The 20,250-nt window shown below is 36.3% G+C and overlaps 1 protein-coding gene and 1 long non-coding RNA gene across 11 annotated transcripts in view; one reads left to right on the top strand and one right to left on the bottom strand.

Moving 5' to 3' along the window:
• Nucleotides 1–20,250, bottom strand: part of LOC107649301 (uncharacterized) — a 165,187-nt gene that overhangs the window by 17,654 nt on the left and 127,283 nt on the right. The window lies entirely within an intron of this gene.
• Nucleotides 1–20,250, top strand: part of SORBS2 (sorbin and SH3 domain containing 2) — a 515,172-nt gene that overhangs the window by 443,068 nt on the left and 51,854 nt on the right. For 7 of the 10 annotated variants that reach the window (XM_056802972.1, XM_056802969.1, XM_056802971.1 and 4 more), the window contains 2 exons: nt 17,136–17,185; nt 18,308–18,495. In XM_056802972.1, the coding sequence (XP_056658950.1) occupies nt 17,136–17,185; nt 18,308–18,495 (238 nt within the window). Of the gene's footprint in view, nt 1–7,157; nt 7,242–9,333; nt 9,391–17,135; nt 17,186–18,307; nt 18,496–20,250 lie in introns of all 10 variants that reach the window. The other 3 variants (XM_016423097.2, XM_056802968.1, XM_056802974.1) reach the window with 1 other exon arrangement.

The raw sequence follows: 20,250 nt of genomic DNA, 5'->3' as shown, positions 1-20,250 counted from the left end.
GTTCCTTTCTATACACTGAATAATTATACAATTATAGCAACTATACTAATGATATAATAATAACTTTACTACTAATGGAACATTTCTAAATAGCTACATCTATAGGCATTTTCCTGTCAATAATTTAGCTTTATCAGCTTATAAGGTATTTACATATCTGCGTATATGTACTCTTATGTACACATATGTGTGTATGATTATTTATGTGTATAGGTACACACATAAATGACAAACCAGCATTCTGAATGGATTGGATACTGTAGCTATCGAGGCCTTTATTCCACTGTCCATAAGAGTTTAGTATGTAATGTTTATAAAATGTACAATAATAATTTTACCCTCAGTCATCATAACAGCGAAATGACTTAGTTCTACTTATTTGACTTCATAAAAGCCAGGAGTGGCAAGAACTCAGCAATCAATTCCCATTCTGTTTTTCACTTAGGAGTTTACTGTATTTGGAAATGACCCAACATTTATTTTCTAAGTAGGAAAAAACTGGTTAGGAAAGGAAAATATTAGCATTGCAAAGTGGTGGGAGGGAAGAAGATTCAAAATTATTTTTTCTTGTTGGTTTGGTGCAAATTTAGAAACTTAGAAAATAAGGGTTTAATATTTAATCTTAGAAGACCTAGAAATTGTGTTAAGCTGGCATTAGCTATAAGTCAGTACCATGTTTCCATACTGTGATATTCGATTCCACAAACGAACACCTGAACCCATCTTCTGCCAAAGTGTACTTTGAGAACATTCATGAAAACTTCCTATCCTATTTAGAAGAGATGCATATGATCCTGTCTTGTGGAGGAGCTCCCCAAAACGATGAGTCACAAGTCTATTTTAATAACTAAATATGTTCTTGGAGAAACCAGCTAAGATTCAGGGTCTGCTTCATGCCTCGATATGTGAGAAAACAAGAAAAGGAAACAAACCCCTCATTTCTACGTGATGTAGAAATGAGGGGTTTGTTTTCTTTTCCTACTAGGTATAATGTGCAGCCTCATCCATTGTTTTGGAAGAAGGGATTATGAATAAATGTTTGTTAAAGTGAACATTGATGTTATCGAGAATCACATTGACATGGCATTTTGGAAGCAGAATTTAAAGACTTCTAAAAATTGAGTGACAGTGTTAAGATGTTCATCAGTAAAGAGTGGTACTTCAATGACAGTATAGGTGGGCATGGTGACTCATCCCCAGCTACTCAGGACGCTGAGGCTGGTAGATTGCTTGAACTCGGGAGTTTTAGACTAAAGGGGGCTTCAGTGTTTCAAGATAGAGTAAAGGGTCCTGAGCTGCGATATACCAGGCTGCCTAAGGTGGGGCACGTGGCCCAGGCTGGAAACCAAGCTTTAACTCCCATACTGAATAGTATAGGATGAGGTCCAAGAATAGCCCCAGCACTTCCACCTTGGGAGCAATAAAGAGTCCCAATCTTTTAAAAAAATAACAATGTAGAAAATTCAAGATGTTAGTCCAGTTAATGATGTATAGAGCTTCCCAGATTACTTCCTGAAATGAATAAGAGAATCAGCATCCTGAAAAGTTTATAGCCCAAGTATATCAGTGTTCAGGTGCTGTGACGGTAGCAGCTAGATGCTCTTTAATACCAAGGGGAGGTTGAAAAGCAAGAGAAATGAACTACTTGTCTGCTCACAAGTGGAGGATATTCAAACCAGTAAACATGTATATAAACACAAGCCTGCCCTAGGGATGAGATATGCTAGACAATAAACACTGCAACATTTGTAGAACAAGTAAAAAGAAAATGAGTGTCTCTGAAATATTGATTTAAGAATGGGTGTCTCCTTTGGGATATATAGCCAAGATTCTTTAATCCTGCCAGAGGAGACAATTTCCTTCTGATGTTTCACCTGAGATCACAAAGGAGCTTTGCTGGTCTTCAAATGATAGCCTGAAAAGGGTAAAGAAGGAGTTAAAAGGAGACATAGCTTTGTCTTTGCCCTTTTCCTCCCTTCCTGCCCTTTGAAGGCAATGACATGAAAGTCTTAATCATTGGAGGATGTGGTTCTCTGTAAATTAGTGCTCTCCTTAGTGAATTGTATGCAATAACCCGGGGCATTCTTTCTCTTGCTTCTCCTTTGGGTCTCTGGGCACTGGCAGACTTCCAAACCAAAAGGGCTTGGAGTCACATGGAGGGGGCTGACTTAAATGACATTCTGAGTGAGTGGTTTGGTCTGTTGTTTATCTTTGGGTGACTGAGATGAAGATCAACTCTGCACAGAGCCAAGCCAATCAGAGTATGTATGGCCACTTAACATTGTGCCTCTATGGTTACACCAATCATTCAACTGTCTCGCGTTTGGTGTGATTGATTGCCTGGGCTGCAACAAAGTTATCCCCTGATCCTGATACATGTAGATGCTTGTTATGCAATAAAGGCACAGTCCAAAATACACATGTTCCATTATCAACTTCAGTTAAATATATATCACCTCAAATTGTATATACTCTTTCATGTTCTGCATATCCCTGCCTTCCTCCATTCATCTGGGTGATAATTGACAATGCTGCTCTTCCACTGAATCAAATACTTCTTTTCCTGAATATAGTAATCCAGCTTTCCTCAAACAGATCTCTGATCATCTAGGCTCATCACTTTTACTTTAGCTTCTGTGATGTTATATTTGCTGCCCTCTGCTGCCAGGATAAAAAAAAAAGAACAATGAAAGCTTGCAAGTCTCTTCCCTTATCTTCACATAATACTTTGCCCTAACACAAAGGCATAAGATAATGAATCCAAAATGGGACGTTAGGAGACAGGAGCTAAGCAATTCTCCCATGAGTTTCCCTTTAATATAAGTTTATGATAACAATTTTCCTCTACTAGGAGTGATCATAGGTCCTCCAAAGGCTTGGGAGTAGAATACAAATTATGGCAGGTCCTACTAGGTTGCAAAGGCTTTGAGGAAAAGTAATGAATGGAGTTTATTCCCTAAAGTTCTGTCCTTGTTCTCTTCTTCCTTTTTTCATCTCCCATGTCCTCTTCTCCTAACTTTCCGTCCTCTCCTTTCTCCTCTTTTGTCTTGTCTTCTCCCTTCCTCCTCCCCTTTCCTGTCCTTTCCTCTGTCTTTCCTCCTTTCTTCCTGCATGTCTTCCTTCTCTCCTTTCCATTTTCCTCCTCTGCTCAGCTTTCTTCCTCCTCTCTTTCCCTCTTCCCATCTCTTCTCTCCTTTCTCCCCTCTCCTGTCTTTTCCTCTCCTCTCCTCTCCTCCTTTCTTTTCCATTATCCTCTCCTCTCCTTCCTCTTTCCTCTTTTTCTTCCTATCCTTTCCTTCTTCCTCTCATCTCTTCCTCTCCCTTACCCTCCCTCCTTCCTCTCCATTTTTCTCCTTTTGCTCCATAGAGTGACCTCCTCCTCACTCATACCTTCATTAATTATCTCATTGTGCATAACACTCAATTTTTATCTCTTCCTCCAATCTACCCAAATGTCACATTCTCATTTCCAATTGCCTTTTCCAGTCTTGTTCTCATCTCAGATTTAGTATGTCCAAAATTAAATTTGAAATCTTGTCACCAAAACTATCCCTTCTGCTAGCTTTTCTGATTCTACAGATGGCACCACAGTTCTTCCCATTAACCCCGGTTTGCAATTTCAAAGTAATTTTTTGCCCTCTTTCTCTGCCCCACATCCATTCAGTTACCAAATTACTTCTATTCAACCTCTTTAGTATTTACCACTAGTTCCCCTTCTTTCCATTCTCACTGCAACAACCTGAATAAGACCTTTATTATCTGTCACAAGGGCCATGGTAATGACCTCCTAAATGGTCTTTCTGTGCCCCTTCCTCCAATTCATCCTTCTTCTTGCTGCCCCTATATTCTTCCTAATGCATTGCTCTGATCACATACTTCTCAATTCAAAAATCTTCAGTGGTTCATAGCCTATTCAATAAAATCAGATTCTTTTAGGGGCATTCCTAAATCTCCATAGTCTAGCCTTTTGCCATTTGCCTTTTCACTCTTTCACGTGCCATATGTCTCAGTCAAACTGGACACCTTATTTCCTCTATTCTTTTCCTGCCTTCCCCCATCTGCATACTTTGGTCATTCTGCATCCCCTCTCCAATGCTGGAATGAGTTACCCCTAGTAGTTTTTATATGCGGAAAATCCTAGAAGGCCCAATTCAAATGACACTACCTTTTTGAAGGCTCTCACTTCCACCCACTTGTAAAAATCAAATGATCGTTCTTGTGGCAAATGTATCATTGTACTTTACATGAACCTTTCTTTGTACTTATCACATTCATTCTTGAATTATACTTATTTGAGCATGTCATATCTCCCAATTATGTTGCTAACTCCTATAGGGCACAGATTATGTCTTATTTCATTATTCCATCCCTCACAAAGTAGGTACTTCATCAGTGTTGGTTCCATTAAATAAAGTGTTTATGAAATATTATATTAGTACAAAAAAGGGCAAGAATCATTGAGCTGGAAGGGCCCAGAGAGGCCATCTGTCTTTTCCTTATTTAGTTCTTATGTGTTTCAGTACTTGTATCACCATCTGCAATTTCCATCTTCCTTATATCTTTGATAAAATATTGAAATAATGTAGCAGCCAGGAAGCTGCTTTGATTTATGAAAATAGATTTAAAGAGTATATGGCATCAACAACAAAATAATTGGAAATGGAGCAACTCAGAAAAAATAAACCCTACAAGTTTTGGTAACTGATAGTGAAATTGTAGTTGTTCTTTAACCATCCAAAGGCTTTTAGTTTTACAAAATGAGGCATCACTTATCACAGCATTGAAATAGTCACTCCAGGAGAAGGAAATCTCCAAGATCTTCAAAAGACTGGAATTGAGGTTTTTCAGCAATGACTCAGAGAGCCATTTAATTGCATCTCTAGAATACGGCATTGACCATTAAGGACTCACATTTTGCTCTTGGGATTTCTATTTGCGCTCCTTGACATTTAAGGACCTAGGACTTACTTGAAAAGTTTGGTAGGGGTTTTTATACTTTGTTTATCCTAAAAGACTAAATAACTCTGAGTCTCTATAATGATTCAGAAAAAGATAATTCTCAAAGAACTAATCAATGTCCTTTGACACAACATCTGAGCACTCAATTTGACTTATTCTTCTTCTATATAAATCCATTCAGTTAATCATCTTGAATTCAAAAGCATTGTAAAAGGTATATAAGAGGACATTATAACTCCCCAAAGAGAAGCAATTTGTGTTTTCTTGATGCTTTTTGTACTCAAGTCCACTTTTTTCTCCCATTCTTTGGGTAATATGTGTAATATTTAGGAGCTACTTATAAGAAACAAATCAATTAGAAAACATTGGTGTTATCCATTAGTATCCACTGGAGTATTCAACTCAAGTATAATAATTATAGACTATACAAATGTTAAATGCTAGAAGAAAATTTAGAGATTATCCAGTTCAATGTGCTCATTTTACCAAGGAAGAAATTTAGATTGAGAAAAATCAAGTTTACTGGGTAAGATTAAAAAAGTAGACAAGTAGAGACTAAAATTAGGTTTCCTAATTCTTAGGTCAAAGATCTTTCCACCAAGTAGAAGAGAACTTTAAATACAAAAATATGTGTGCATCTATATATATATATGCACACATATGTGTATATATAATCATATATACATATAAATATATATTATTGTGAGTGTGTGGTTATGTGTATATGTACACACACACACACACATTTTGTTGTTTTTTAGGCTCATCTGATTCTGTAATCCCATTTGGGGTTTTCTTGGTAAAGATATTGGAGTGGTTTGCCATCTCCTTCTTCAGTTCCTTTTACAGATGATGAAACTGAGGCAAGCAGGGTTAGGTGGTTTGCCCAAGGTCATACAAGTATGTGTGTATATATATGTATATACATGGATTTTTATACATGTATATATACAAAAATAATGATTTCACCAAAAATGTACAATATAAACATTAATTCTGACTATGAATAAATAATGCATTTCTTGTAATATTGCTTTGTGTTTCTAGGTGGTAAAAGAATGAATTTCTTTCCTCTGAAAGAAGACAGTATGTGGAGAGCAAACCCCGTGCTCAAATCTTGTGCCATTTTTATTGCCCACTTTGACTCCTTCCTACACAGACCAAAGAGAGAATGACTAAACCATCTCTCGCACAATCTTAGAGCTGCACAAACTCTATCTGCACCCTTCACAGTAATTGCTCAGTATGCACCAAGGATTTAGGTTGTTAATGGAGCTCTTATACATTGTTGGGCTGGGATAGGTACCGAGTCCTAATCTACTCAAAAATAAAAAATTACTATAAGACTTCAGATTGCTGTTTTATTGATATTTGGATCCTAAGTGTGGGCCACGTGCCACTTAGGTCAAAATCTCATTCTGCGTCTTTTTCTTTCACCTTTTCATGAAGATTAGGCCTTGTTAGCCAAACACAAAGAGAGAAGTAATGCCAAGGAGTCTTTCAGAAAGGGAATCATAGTCATACAGATCACATTTTTTTTCTTCTTCATCACTGCATTCTAATTAAGGAGCGACAGATGGTATAGCAGAATAAGGAATCCATTTGGGATTTGGTTTACACCTAGTTTTTGTATCCTGTTAACCCATGGAACCTCCTGGAGTTTTGTTCATATTCTCTGGGACAGATTCCTAAGGAGGAAATGAGATAAATCTCAGTGATCTCCTAAATAATAGATTTAAGTAGCTCTCCTGGGTCCTTCACTGAATGTAGATTTCTTGGCAGAAGGTCTGCCCTATCTCTGAGACATCTGGGCACACCCTTCCACCCTCCACAGATAGTAAGGTCCAATGATGAAGAGAAAGAATGAATGAAATCCATAAGTACCATTACTATGCTATTAGTTTGCAACTATTCTATTATGTTAAAATGCCTAAAAGTTCAGGGAGGAAATGATAATACTGCATACTCAGGGGGAAAAAATCCCTCCAAATAATGAGAAGGAAAAAAATGCTCTGTGATGATCTTCTTGGGCCAGCAAGCCCATCACCATTACTTGTTTTCCTTTATTCCTTCCCTGCTATCTCCCCTCATTGTGACTTGTGGTGTGTGCCTGTATGGAGGTTTTTGGTGTCACACAGCATTTCCATCACTTGGCTCAGTTTGCCTTTTCCTTCCCTTTTCCTTCATATCTGCTCCAGACTGATCGCATAAATCCAGATGACATAGATTTAGAAAATGAACCCTGGTATAAATTCTTTTCAGAACTGGAGTTTGGACGCCCGGTAAGTGAGGCTAGCAAATTAACATATGAACATTAGGAAAATGTCCGTTGGAGTGATAAATACAAAAGTGCCAATATAGAATTGGGTAGATGCCAATTATAGATTCTCCCTCCTCCCACAAAGACAACTTGACTTGTGTTTTATTGCCAAGTGCAAAGCCACTTCCTATGTGATTTGACTTAACTGCCAGATTATTCATCATTTCTTACAAATAATTGAAATATATCTAGATTTAAAACTTAGTTCAGAATCTTGAGATCACTTCGTTCCATTAAGCATTTATAATAAGTTATTTACATGCCATTTTGATCTACTTGTATAAAATGGAAAATATATGTGCTATTTCCCATTACATTCAGGGCTAGACTACTTGCAGAAAGCATTTGCCTAGTGACCTGTCAGATAATCTTTCCAGTTTACACATTTTCAGCAACTACAGTAAGAGAGAAAAGGAAGTGTAATGTACTCATGTCTTTCTCACATCCTAATGATATTATATGGGATGTCTCAGGATTGAAGCTCCTAAGTGGATATGGCAAGTCAGGAAGATATCAGTTTGAACCCTGCCTCTGATTTAAAAAAAAAAAATCTTCCCTTCCATCTTAGAATCAATACTGTGTATTGGTTCCAAGGAAGAAGAGTGGTAAAGGCTAGGCAATAGGGGTTAAGTCCAAGGTCACACAGCTAAGTGTCTGAGGCCAGATTAGAACCCAAGACCTCTTATCTCTGGGCCTGACTCTCAATCCACTGAGTCATCTAGCTTCCCCCCCCCCACCTCTAATACTTATTAAACTATATAATGAAGGACAGATTACTTAATCTCTCACAACCTCAGTTTCCTTATCTGTAAAGTGGGAAGAGCATTGACTCATCTTTCAGGGTAGTTGTGGAGATAAATGAGATATGTTAACTATTTTGTAGATACTTAAAGCACTTCATAAATTATCATCATCATCATCATCAATATTATCTCTGAGTTTTACTCCTGGAAGGAGACTCTAGAGACCCACAATGCTGTGGGAAAGTGGTGGTTTGGGGGTTAGAAAACTCATTTAAAATCAGCTATAACACAGATGTATGGGAAAGTCACCTCAAATGCAAGAAAGGGATGAAAAGAATTCTCTCACCATCAGTTTCTGAGTTGTGGTGAAGAAAGAACCAGCAACATCATGGGAGTTTGCCCAGCCAGTGTTGGGGACCTTGTCAATCCAAGTTACATCTCTGGAACAGATTACAGCTTCATTCAGAGAACCCTTTTGAGAAGTGAAAAGCCAGCATATGAAGTGTATCAGAAAGACTTTCTATATGTACCCTCAGCATCCTTTTAAAAGGACAACCTTCACATTCATGGCACTTCTAATTATTAGACCCAATATTGTAAAGTCTGTGTGTTGGATTCCAAGTAGATATTATAATGTTTGGCTAATTTAAACCAAAGAAGAAATCAAAAGTTAGCACCAACACGGCTTCCTTTTTATACAAGTAGATCAAAATTTTCTGTAAACGAATGCTGTTTCTTCATACGTTTCTATATTAAATGCTTAATTTTAATAAGATTTTTCCATTTTACATATTGGCATCAAATTAATTGAAGGGAGAAAAAATCATTTTTCCCCTTGTTTTGTGTTGCATTGAGTTGTAACTAATGAAGCAATTGATAAAATTAGGCAGATGTCTGTCCTGAGACTAAAAATCTCAGCATTTTTGTATGGTAATTTTCTATCCTAAGTGGAAACTCACCAGCATGTAATGCACGCCTTTTCTTCTAATATATTTTTCTTAAATATGCTTTGAATTCCTCTCTTGGCAAACATTTGAAATGCTAACTTTGATCTGATGAGTTGAGTGAACTGGTTTTTACTAAGCAAATCACTAACATTTTTGTCATGTGCTTGAAAATGTTTACCAGAATTCCACTCTTCCTTTCAGCCTATCCCCATTTGGCTACATTCATATCACTCTTTGTATGTATCTGGTGCTCTCCACACGGTTTCTAACTATGTCACCTTTTCCCCATGTTCATTCCTTGCTGCCATTGATTCTCCTCCATTCCATCTCTACACTTCTGCTTATGTGGTGCATCCACTCCCAGCCTCCTAAAAAGGCTCTGGATTATGGTCAGGACCATTCTTCTGATGTTTCCAAAGAGGTAAATCAATCATTCTTTCTTCTTCAGAGTATGATCTTACAGAATGCGCTGTGATTCTGCACATCCCTGATCCATAGACCATCATTTAAAAGTTTCCTGTCATTTCTAAATGGGAAGTTGTATATCATTGCCTTATGCCCTGCAATGTTATGCTCAAGAGAATTCATTATCTGAGGGAGAGGAACAATAGATCCAAAGGTTTTAGTGGGCGAGAGTGTTCTTTGATACTGTGATGTGGCAGTCAAAAAAATCTAATTCAGTTCAAAGGATGCTATAGTCCTGTTGTAGTCTCCCATAGTCAGGTGATACCTGGAGTATTGTGTTCAGCCCTGAGCCCTCTTTTTTAAGAAGAACATTGATAATTTAGTGCATCAAAAAGATGAGAACCAGTATAAGAAGACTGAAGACTACATCACAGAAGGATAGGTAGAAGAAACTAGTAAGTCTTAGCACATAGAAGAGAATACTTGGAGAAGGAAGAGTGAGAATAGCTATCTTTTAAAATGAAAAGGGATTCTCTTCCTTTTTCAGTAAGAAGAGGGACTGAGCTAAGGTGTTTATATGAGTGAGTGAGAAGTTGAGAATAGCACCAAAGTTATGAACCTGGAAAACTGGGACAATAGTCGTGTTTTCTAAAGAAAAATACAAGTCTTGTAGGGAAAAGATGGGTTTTTAGGGAAAAGGTAATGAATTTTGGTTTAGACATGATGAGGCTGAGATGTCTACTGGATATCTAGTTTTTATTGTTATAGAGGCAATTAGTAAGGCAGGGCAGAAGCTAAGGAGGGAGATTGAGGCTGGGTAAATAAATCTGTGAGTAATCTGCACAATCTGGATAATCTTAAATCAAGGAGAATTGATAAGGCTATACAGAGAAGAAAATAAGACATAGGGCAGAGCCTTAGAGGAGAGTCCACAAGGGATGTGATATAGTTGGCAAGCCAACAAAGGAGACTGATAAGAAGCTATAAGATATGTAGGAGAAAAACCAAAAAAGGAGAGTCTGAAAGCCCATGGAGGAGAGAGTGATCAACAGTGTTATAAAGCAGAGAGGACTGGAAGAATGAGGACTGAGAAAAAAATTATCAGATTTTTCATTTTCAAGAAGAGTATTGATAAATTCAAAGAGAACAGTTACATTTCAGTCATGAGGTCAGAAAGAAGATTCCACAAGATTTGGAAGGGAATCAGAAGAAGTAGGAGCAACAAGAATAGACAGTTTTATTTTTAAGGCCATTGGTGGAAAGACAAAAGAGAGAGAAAGGGCAATAACTAGTGTAGATGGTAGGATCAAGTGAAAGATTTCGAATGATGAAGAATTGGTCATTTTTAGTGATGATGAATTGCCAGAATGAGCAAAGAAGAACCCAATAGATATTTGAGATTGATGTTTAAGTAGCAACTAAAACTATTTAGATGATAATACAAATTAAGAGCTGACAATAATCTTTGCCTGGATGAGAATTCTTTTCCATCTTGCTTTAAATATTATTCCGTAATGTTAATAAGTGTATGATTGGCAGTTTTAAAATTAACAGTAAACTTTTTAAATTATACTATGAGTATTAATTAAAGCATAATTGACTCCATTGTCTTACTTGAACTGTAATTTGCATGCTGTCCATAATAGTGGGTTGTACCACATGGTAGTAGTAGAGACCAAAAGTGTAGACATGAAGCTATGGAAGAAGAGAGCTAGTTTCTGAGAAATGTGCTATACTATGCCAACTTAATATAGTGACAGCTAAAACATACCATTTTCCTCTCTTAAATAACATGATTGGACAAATTGCAGTAGAGAATACTGTCAGCAAATATGATTATGATTTTGTAACCTAAAAAAATTGGAAATTTAACGACACTCAGGAGAAGATTATTTATAAAACTTTTACTTTTTTCATTTCTTTTTAAGATGGAGAATGTGTGGCTTTATAATTTTAATTTTTTCATAATTATATTTGAGCCTCCTAAAATAATAGATTGAGTTGAAATGGTCCTCAGCATTCATCCAGTTTGATTCCTCATTTAAAGCTGAGGCAGTGCAAGCGAAAGGAGTTAAATGATGTGCCCAAGGTCTTGCATGTAGTAAGTTACAGAACAGATATTTAAATGCAGGTTCTGTTGCTCTCAAATCTACCACTCTTTCCCATGAATCATAATACCTTCTTCATTATAAGATATGTTGAAATAAGGAGCAATTTTGACTTTACCCTTATAAAGAACCTTCCTATGCTTCTAGCTCTAGAAACAAAGTTATGGAGTAATGGCACTCATCTTAATGCTACCTACATTCAAAGAGTCTTATCATCATGTGAAAGAACATACCATTTTCAAATACAAGATTATATGTTCTTTATTTGAAGGAACTGAAAACACAATACATTTCCTTAAATATTAAGGTGAAATAGCCTAGGAGATACTTTGATATGGTCATAATTTGATGATTGCACTTAAGGTCAATATTTTAAAAGTTATATGGAAGAGGGAGTAGGCATATTTTGTTGAACCCTGGGGGGCAGAACAATGAGTAGAAAATGTGGAGAAGCAGATATCAGCTTAATAGAAAAGTTTCTTAACTTTCTGTTAGACTAGAGCTGTATGGAAGTGTCAGGTGGAAGTTGAACTATTCAGGTGGAACTGTTCATTAGGGATGCTATGGGAAGATTATCTCATTCAGACACTGATAAATATGGATGATCCTTTAACTATTAAACCCTCACCACCACACAAAGGAGGATTTTAGCCCCTGGATTGACCAATATTTGCATAATTTTATTCCTCACCAGATGATTAAAAATGCAAAGACATATGGTTACAAAAGATGCATTTATAAATTAGGTCAACTACCTTAAACTATTCCCAAAAAATTCCCCAAAGGACTGAAAGATCCTATATTCTGTGAGAACTGAATTCAGCTAGAAAGGGTCTTTTCCTGTGTCTGTGAGCACCACTTTGGGACACAATTATTGAACTTAAGAATAATAAAGAACCTAACAATTAAAAATGAATCTGTATATGTCCATATTTTATTTCTGTCCTGCTGGTGATATCTGAAAAGAAAATATTTTCAGGGACCCCAATAAAGACAGAATTCTTTCCCATTTTTTTCAGGAAAATGTTTGGCCTGCTTCCCCCCCTTTTCTTGTCCAGAACTGTGATTCCTTTGGTATAAGGGGAAATGCCTCATGTAGAAGCTTCTTCTAAAAATGCAGTTCAGCAACTTGTGTATAACTTACAGTTGACTGACTTGCACATGGTACCACTGCTGCCCCAAAGCAGAACTTCAACCCATCTTTCTGACTAAAGCCACCACACATTCCACAGCCACTATACCAAACTGTCTTTCTGATCCTCAATTCCATCAGTAATTCAAACAAAGGGGTTTTTTCACACTAATAAAATATGTAGGTTCAAAAACATAAATAAAGATGGCAACAATACAAAGTTACTCCACTTATTATTGATAAATTGGCATGCTTCTTTTTATATATTCTCTAGATCCCAAGTCCAAAAGGAAAAAGCAAAGACCTTCCAAGAAACACCTAATGGCAGTTACTTATAGAGGAGAATAAAAGAGGTTATCCAGGGCTTTGAAGATTTATCAAAAAGACCAACTCTAAATAGTAGTTAGTAAAAGAATATGATATAAAATCTCAGAACAAAATCAACAAGCTATCCACCCCACCCCCCACAACCTGGTGTCCACATTTTATCTTCTAGTTAATTTCTAGTTTGTCATTCTAGAATTATTTTCTCTTATAAGATGGCTATTTGGAGCAGTGAATAGAATACTGTGCCTGGAGTCAGAAGGATCTCAGTTCAAATTTGACCTACAACACTTAGTAGATTAATGATCCTGGAGAGGTCACATAACCTACATCTGCCTCAAAAAGAATAGTACCTACTTCTCATGGTTGTTGTGAGGACTTGATGAGATAATAATTGTAAGGCCCTCATCACAATGACTGGCACATAATGGGTACAATATAAATACTTATTCCCCTCCTTCCTTCCTGCCTTCCTCTCTTTCTGTCTGCCTTCCCTCCTCCTTAAAATTTCTCTCCCTAATTCTATTCCTCCTTTCTTCCCTTCCTCCTTTCCTCTTAACCTAATTCTAGGTGACTTTCATTAAATAAATGTACTTGAGGAGTAAGTACTCTGGCAGGATATGATTAAAAACTACCATTTCCATGCAATGACAATCATCCACACATTTTGGGTCTTGATGAATTCAATCCAGTTTGTTTTTGGAAAGGTGGCAGCTTAATTCTGGTTAATTCATTAATGGTTTTGTGCCCAAAATGTCTCATGGACAGCAGTGAGATGCAGCTTCCTTCTCAAGTGCCATTGTATCCTGAGAAAACATTTAGATTGCTGTCTGCGCTCTACTAGCTTTAGGAAAAAGATCTTTATCTCTCAGGCTGCTAGATCCAACTCAACCATTCAGAAGTCACAGATAACTTGAGATGTTCCAGGAATGGCCTATACTGTCAAGGTTTGGGGTTGGGTAGGTCAAGATGATAGCATATTATTACCCTGTCAGCTAAGACAGACATGAAGTTATGTTTGGCATTTAAGGAGGCAACATGTCCTCATGTAGAGACAACTACTGTCTGACTGTTTTTGGATCCAAAAGGCCTGTGTTCAAATCCATTCTCAGATACTTGCTACCTGTATGATCCCAAGGAAGTCATTCATTGTCTCCATGGTTCATGCAACCACCTAAGGCAGTACTGGTGAAGGTTTTTAAGTTTGTGTGCCCAGAGGACAAATTCAAACTACCTGTGATTCCTGCCCCCACCATTACCTGAGATATCAGAGGGAGGAAGTGCTTTCTTTGGGTGGCTAACAGAGGGGTGGGGCGTGCAAAAAAAAATGTCTTTGGCCTCTGGGAAGGGGGTGAACAGAGCAGCTTCCCAATTGCCAGCTGGGCACACATGCCAATACTTGGCCAATGCTGACCTAAGGAGATTGTCTTCAGATCTTCAATGACTACTAGTAGAGAAATCCCATACAAGAAATGCAATGCATTCATTCATATTATTAGCAAGTCTTCTACCAAATAGCTTGGGATAGTGGAAAGAAAATCAGTTATGAAGTAGGAATAACTGGGTTCAGATCTTGGTTCTACTATTTATTGTCTGTATGATCATAGACAAGTCATTCCATTGCTCTAAGTTTCTTCATCTCTAAAACAAAGGAGTTGAACAATATTTTGTCGTCCAAATCACATTGAGTTCCTGTTCCCTGAAGTATGTCTGACATGAAATAATATGTATTTATTAATTTTTCCACATTCATATTACTAGTGTTCTACTCTTTCAGGCTACAGAAGAAGTTTAGTAAATTGAGGAGCTTCTTTAAACTTATAAAATTATAGACCAAAATATCCTGAGAATACTTTCCATTTGGGAAAAAGGGAATGTTGCATTTTTAACCTTGAAAATTAGGGAAAAGATGTTTTTAAAAACTCCATTTGTTTGTCTCTAGTCAAAATTAATTTTTTCTTTTTCAAATTTGGCTAACATTTTATGTATTTTTCTTTATGAGTCCTCTCTACTTCCCTGTAGCTCCCCAAATTATTATTGTACAATAAAATGAAATCCCTCATAACAAACACACATAATTTAGCAACACAAATTCCTACATTGGCCATTCTGGATTTTCAGTTCATCACTTCTCTGTCCATCTCAAGTGATATGAACCACTTATGGTTTATCAAGATTCATTTCATAAGAAATAAGATTAAGTTAATTTATTTAGCTTATTATAGGCAAGTATTTATTCCTGCAAAAGTGGAATTGCTCGTGTTATTCATGAAGTAATCTAAATTTATACATGAATGTGATAATTAGAAGGGAAAAAACTTGGTGTTAAATGTATATTAATTTTGACAATTTATTAATTAAAATTAAAAATCTGGAGACATTTGGGGTTATATCTTCAAATTTTTTCTACTGTTTATATTGATATGATAAAATATATTAGTGTGATATAGTAGAAAGAACATTAGTTGGGATTCATGACCCAAGTTTTAGTTCTAGTTCTAATAGCTCTTTAATTTGATTATTGATGTCCCTGAATCTTATCTTCCTCATTTATAAAAATGTCTGATCTCTGAAGATATTTTAAGCTTTAACATTTCATGACACTAATTTTAAATAGATCATTTAAATTGATAATAAAATATTTTCACCATTATATTTCAGTGTACTGTAGGATACTTATCTGTAATTGAAAACATGATCCACAAAGAGAACAAAGAACAAGATGTTAATAATTCTAAACTAAATTTATTCTGTGTTTCATATTTAGTACAACTTTTGAACTACTGTTTAGTTCACATAATTATTTAGAAATCTATTTTCTAGTCTCTTGCTGCTTAACTTTTGGAAATTTTAGTGATAACCAATTACTACACTCTAGGTGGACTGGTGAAAAAATTAAAAGATGGGATTCAGATAAGTCTATTATGCTCCATGTTACTTCTTGTCTCAAAGTTAATTATGGAATTCACATCTAAAATGAGGGTTAGAAATTCTTTAACATCTTGAATTAGAACTTCTATCTTCCATTTCTGAGGAAACTGAGCTTCCTGCAGTTTGGGGAGGTTGAGAAATGGGGGATAGCCAAAAATAGTAATGCCATCTTGGGTGGTGATAATCTCTCTGGTTCTCTGCCCAGGCTAAAACATATCAGAGGAATTGGATCCAGTTCTCTGAAGGCTACAATTTAGAAAGGAAATTGATAAAATGAAGAGTATCTAGAGGGAAGTAGCCAGGATGGCCAAGGGGTCTTGAGTACATGCCATATGAGAATTGGTTGGAAGTACTAGGACAATTTAACCTAGAAAAAAGAAACCACAGAAGTGGTGGCAAAGAACTATCTTTATGTATTTGAAAGGGCATTACATAGAAAAAAAGGTGAGATTTGTTCTCTTCAGCCTCAGAGGCTGGGATCAATGGCTAATAGTTGCAAAGTGGTCAATTTAGTCTCGGGTCAGAGAAATCTTCCTAACAATTAGAGCTACCCAAAAGTGGAAGGAAATGCCTCATGAGGGTTTCCCCTCATTGGAGGTCTTCAAATAGTGGATGAATGACCATTTGTCAGGTATCTTATACTAGGGATTTTTTTTCTGATTCTTGGTGGAGCAGATATCAGCCAAGAGCATTTACAGCTCCAGGGTTGTATGAAATACCTAAGAAGTTATGGGTCTGTTTTGATGTGCATGTTGAAAGGTTAAACATGTTTTATTGTTGCCTGTATTCTGCCTTTCCAAGATTCCAAAGGAAAGCAATAATTAGAATGTAGCCAAAAACATCATCTTCTGCAAGAACTAAGCAATGACTGCAAATGTCTAACCATGTCTCCTACTTTATTTGGTTAATAGAATTTTGTCAATAAATTAGAGTAATATTCTAGACTAGATGAGAGATTGCTTTTGAAATGTTGTCAAGTTTCCATTTTTCAAACAGACTATATTGTGGATTATTGAGTTATATTGTGCATTAGAACCACAAGACTTTAAAAGGGAAACTATGTAGTGATGAAATATTATAAGCCTTTCTTTTTAAACACATGACTTCCCTTTGGAAATGTACATTTATGTAATTATGATGAATGGTATTTTTGTGTTCCTTGATTTTGATAGTGTCTTCTCGGTAATATTGATTTCATGAGCTCAAACAAGTGAATATATTTTTTTTCTTTTTAAGCTTCATGGAACCACTATTCTGTTTTTACAGGCTTCTTTGTATCAGACCTCCTTAGACCGCAGTCTGGAAAGGCCTGCTAGGTAAGAATTAATTGCCTTTTCAGTGACCCATTCAACAGGGTTTTTATTTCTTTTTTGAATACCTGAAAAAGTAATCAGAAGTGAGTGTTTCCCCCCATCTTGGTCATATTCAAATCACTTGAATTCATGACAGGGTTCTGCTTTTAGCTGGAGTTGATATTAGATGTCCTTGGAAAAATGAAGGCTTGCTTCCAAATCTCCTTAACTCTAAAGAATCAAGGTCCAGATCAGCATTGCCAAGAGGAATGTTTCTGATTAAAAAAAACTCTGCTGACACTTCTTTTGAAGCACCTACCCAATCATGAATATGTAATAATATAGTCTGTTCATGTAATGGAAAGTAATCATTTTAAAGCTGGTAAAAATGAGACCCAAGCAATCGATATAGGTCATCATTAGAAAAAGACAGATAGAAAAGACCTCAAGAGTCAACTGATCCAGAGTCTTCATTTTCTGGATAAGAGGCCAAAGACCCAGTGATATTGAGATGTCAAGGCCTCATGAGTAGTAAATAAGAGAAGTGACATTTGAACTCTGCTCCCTTGTCTTTAAATTCAATATTACTTTCATTGCAGCATCATGCTGGATGAACTATTGATTTTCACCTGGATGTGTTGGGATTATAGCAATGTAGCCTTGGTACATAAAGCTAAATCTAGTAGCTTCAGAAGCTAGAATTAATATCTTGATTCCCTAAACAAAAACATAGGATAGGTGAAATTGGTCATCCTTTTTGAGATTTCCCCTCTTCTTTTCCCTCTGATTTTCCCTATTCTTCCAGTTCAAAACATGCCAAGGAAGGACATCTTTTGATAAATTGATCCTCATCAAAATGTTTGATTTAATACACTACCAAGTAACACCAAGAGTCCTTCCATTTTTAAAATGGGATCACTGAGAGGGAAAATTTTAACACATGTATAAATGTCTAAACAGGTAGAACTTCAAACTTTGAAGTAGGATTAGTAATTATATCTCCAAGGAACCTTGGAGATATTTGGCTTTTTCAGAAGCTCAGAATATTACCTTCAGGTTTTCAGAAAGTGTAATTTTTTTAATTGGATGTGGTTTCCCCCACCCACCCCACCCCCCCCCCTTTTTTTTTTTGGTCTGTTTACTTAGCTCTGCAAGTATAACTGGTGACTACAGAAAAAGGAGGAAGAGTGAGCCTGCTGTGGGTCACCAGCGAAGTGTAGGTGATCAAACTATAAGCCAAGCCAGCCCAACTCGAGCAGATCTCCCTGGTCCAAGCTCTATCCTTACAAAATCTTTCACTGGCTCTTCTCCTTCTTCCCCATCAAGAGCAAAAGGTAAGAGAAAAGTTCTTTAACATCTACTTTATTTGCTAATTTCATTGCATAGTTCTTGGTGGAAACAAATGCCAAGATAGTGTTGGCTTTTATTTCTATGGCTAGTCAAACACATTCTTGGGAATGAAATGTCTTGTGTTAAGTTTTAAAAGAAGAGGCTTCATTTCTAAGTTATTTCTTGCTGAGGAAACATTAATTAATAAAAAGGATTTTCCTGCCTGCATAATGTCTATTAAACATTTTATTTTAAAACTATTGATACATATATAAATGTATTTCATGCATAAACTCAAATTCAAAGTACTGTGTGATATATTAATGGTCTGTTGATAAAATAATGCTGAAGTATTCCCAATTTGGGAATTTTTTTAAGATTCCTACAACTTTTAAGATTATCCTTATATATAGTTAGAAAATAAGAGCCTCTGCCCCATACTACCAATCACAAATCATCTTAAATTTTCAGTTTCTTGGTATTTATTCATAAAATTTGGGACAACCTAGTAGAATGCTCTTAAGCAATTAATGGCAAGTCTTGAAGTTGATCCATTCATTACAAATACACAGTGGCATGTTTTTAAAGATGGCATTATATTTTTTTAAAATAAAAATCCAGCTTAAAAGAAATGCTCAGTTTCAAAATTCAGTTGCAGCGTTCACAAATCACTAAGCCACATTTTCCCTTGTGTCCAAATCTCTCCCCATAATCTTAGGAAACTTTACACCCAGGGAGACATATTCATTCTTTCAAGTCACTAGGAGACCATTGTGCCTGTTATTGCTACAGCTACTGAGTCTCCTGGGGACTGGAGCAGTGAAAAGATCTCCCTAAATACCCAATTTACTGCTGGGCACTGGGGAACAGAACTGCGCAGAGGTTGTGGCCATCCCCAGGGCTAAGTCAGAAAGGCAGAGCTTTTTCAGACTTTTGAAGGGATATGGCTGACTGAGTGAGTAAGCTCCATCCTAAATGGTTATAGGGATCAATTGTGCTTACACATTAAATATCAACACCTATTTTTAATACCTAGAGGATGATATTAAGCTATGGTGAGAGTCATCCTGCTAAGCAACTCTTGGGCATGGTGTCCCTCTCAAGAAAAAAGGGAATCATTGGCTTGTACTATTTACAGAAGAAGCTACCTAGTCCTACTCCCTATTTTATAGATGAAGAAACTGAGGCCCAGAACAGTTTTATAACTTTGTAGTTACACGGGCAATTAAGTCATAAACCTGGGGTTCAAATCCAGGCCCTGCTGCATCTAGCCTTGCAGTTACTAGATTTGAACATATTATCTTGTGATCTGTTGCTATATGTACCCTGTCCTTTGTTGATATAACTGATCATAAAGAGGCCAATTCCAATTTTCTGAGTAGAATTTTAAGAAATATTTAATTCTCCTTACTTATAATTAATACTAGACTCAACTTCAGATCTTCTCGAGCCTATTAAGTGCATGCTACTGTTTTTTAATGTTAACATTCTAACATTTGGCTTTATTTTTAAAATGGGCAATAATGTTGGCTAATGACAGCTAATAATAAAGTTTAATTTGCTGGTACAATTCCAAATTGACAGACCTTCAATTTTTTTACATACTATCTTTTGCAAAATTGCTCTGCCCTGCCATCAGTTTAATAGACAATGACGTTTTTCACGTAATGCATTTAGGAAAAGAGGCGAATGACTTAAACGTGTCATAGCTCTAGATAGATTTCTCAGTCACTAATTCTTTGCTGCTTTGTTAAGTTTAT

This window comes from Monodelphis domestica, chromosome 6 (assembly GCF_027887165.1).
Source record: "Monodelphis domestica isolate mMonDom1 chromosome 6, mMonDom1.pri, whole genome shotgun sequence".
In the NCBI taxonomy this organism is placed as follows: domain Eukaryota; kingdom Metazoa; phylum Chordata; class Mammalia; order Didelphimorphia; family Didelphidae; genus Monodelphis; species Monodelphis domestica.
This window is presented reverse-complemented; position numbering and strand designations above follow the sequence as displayed.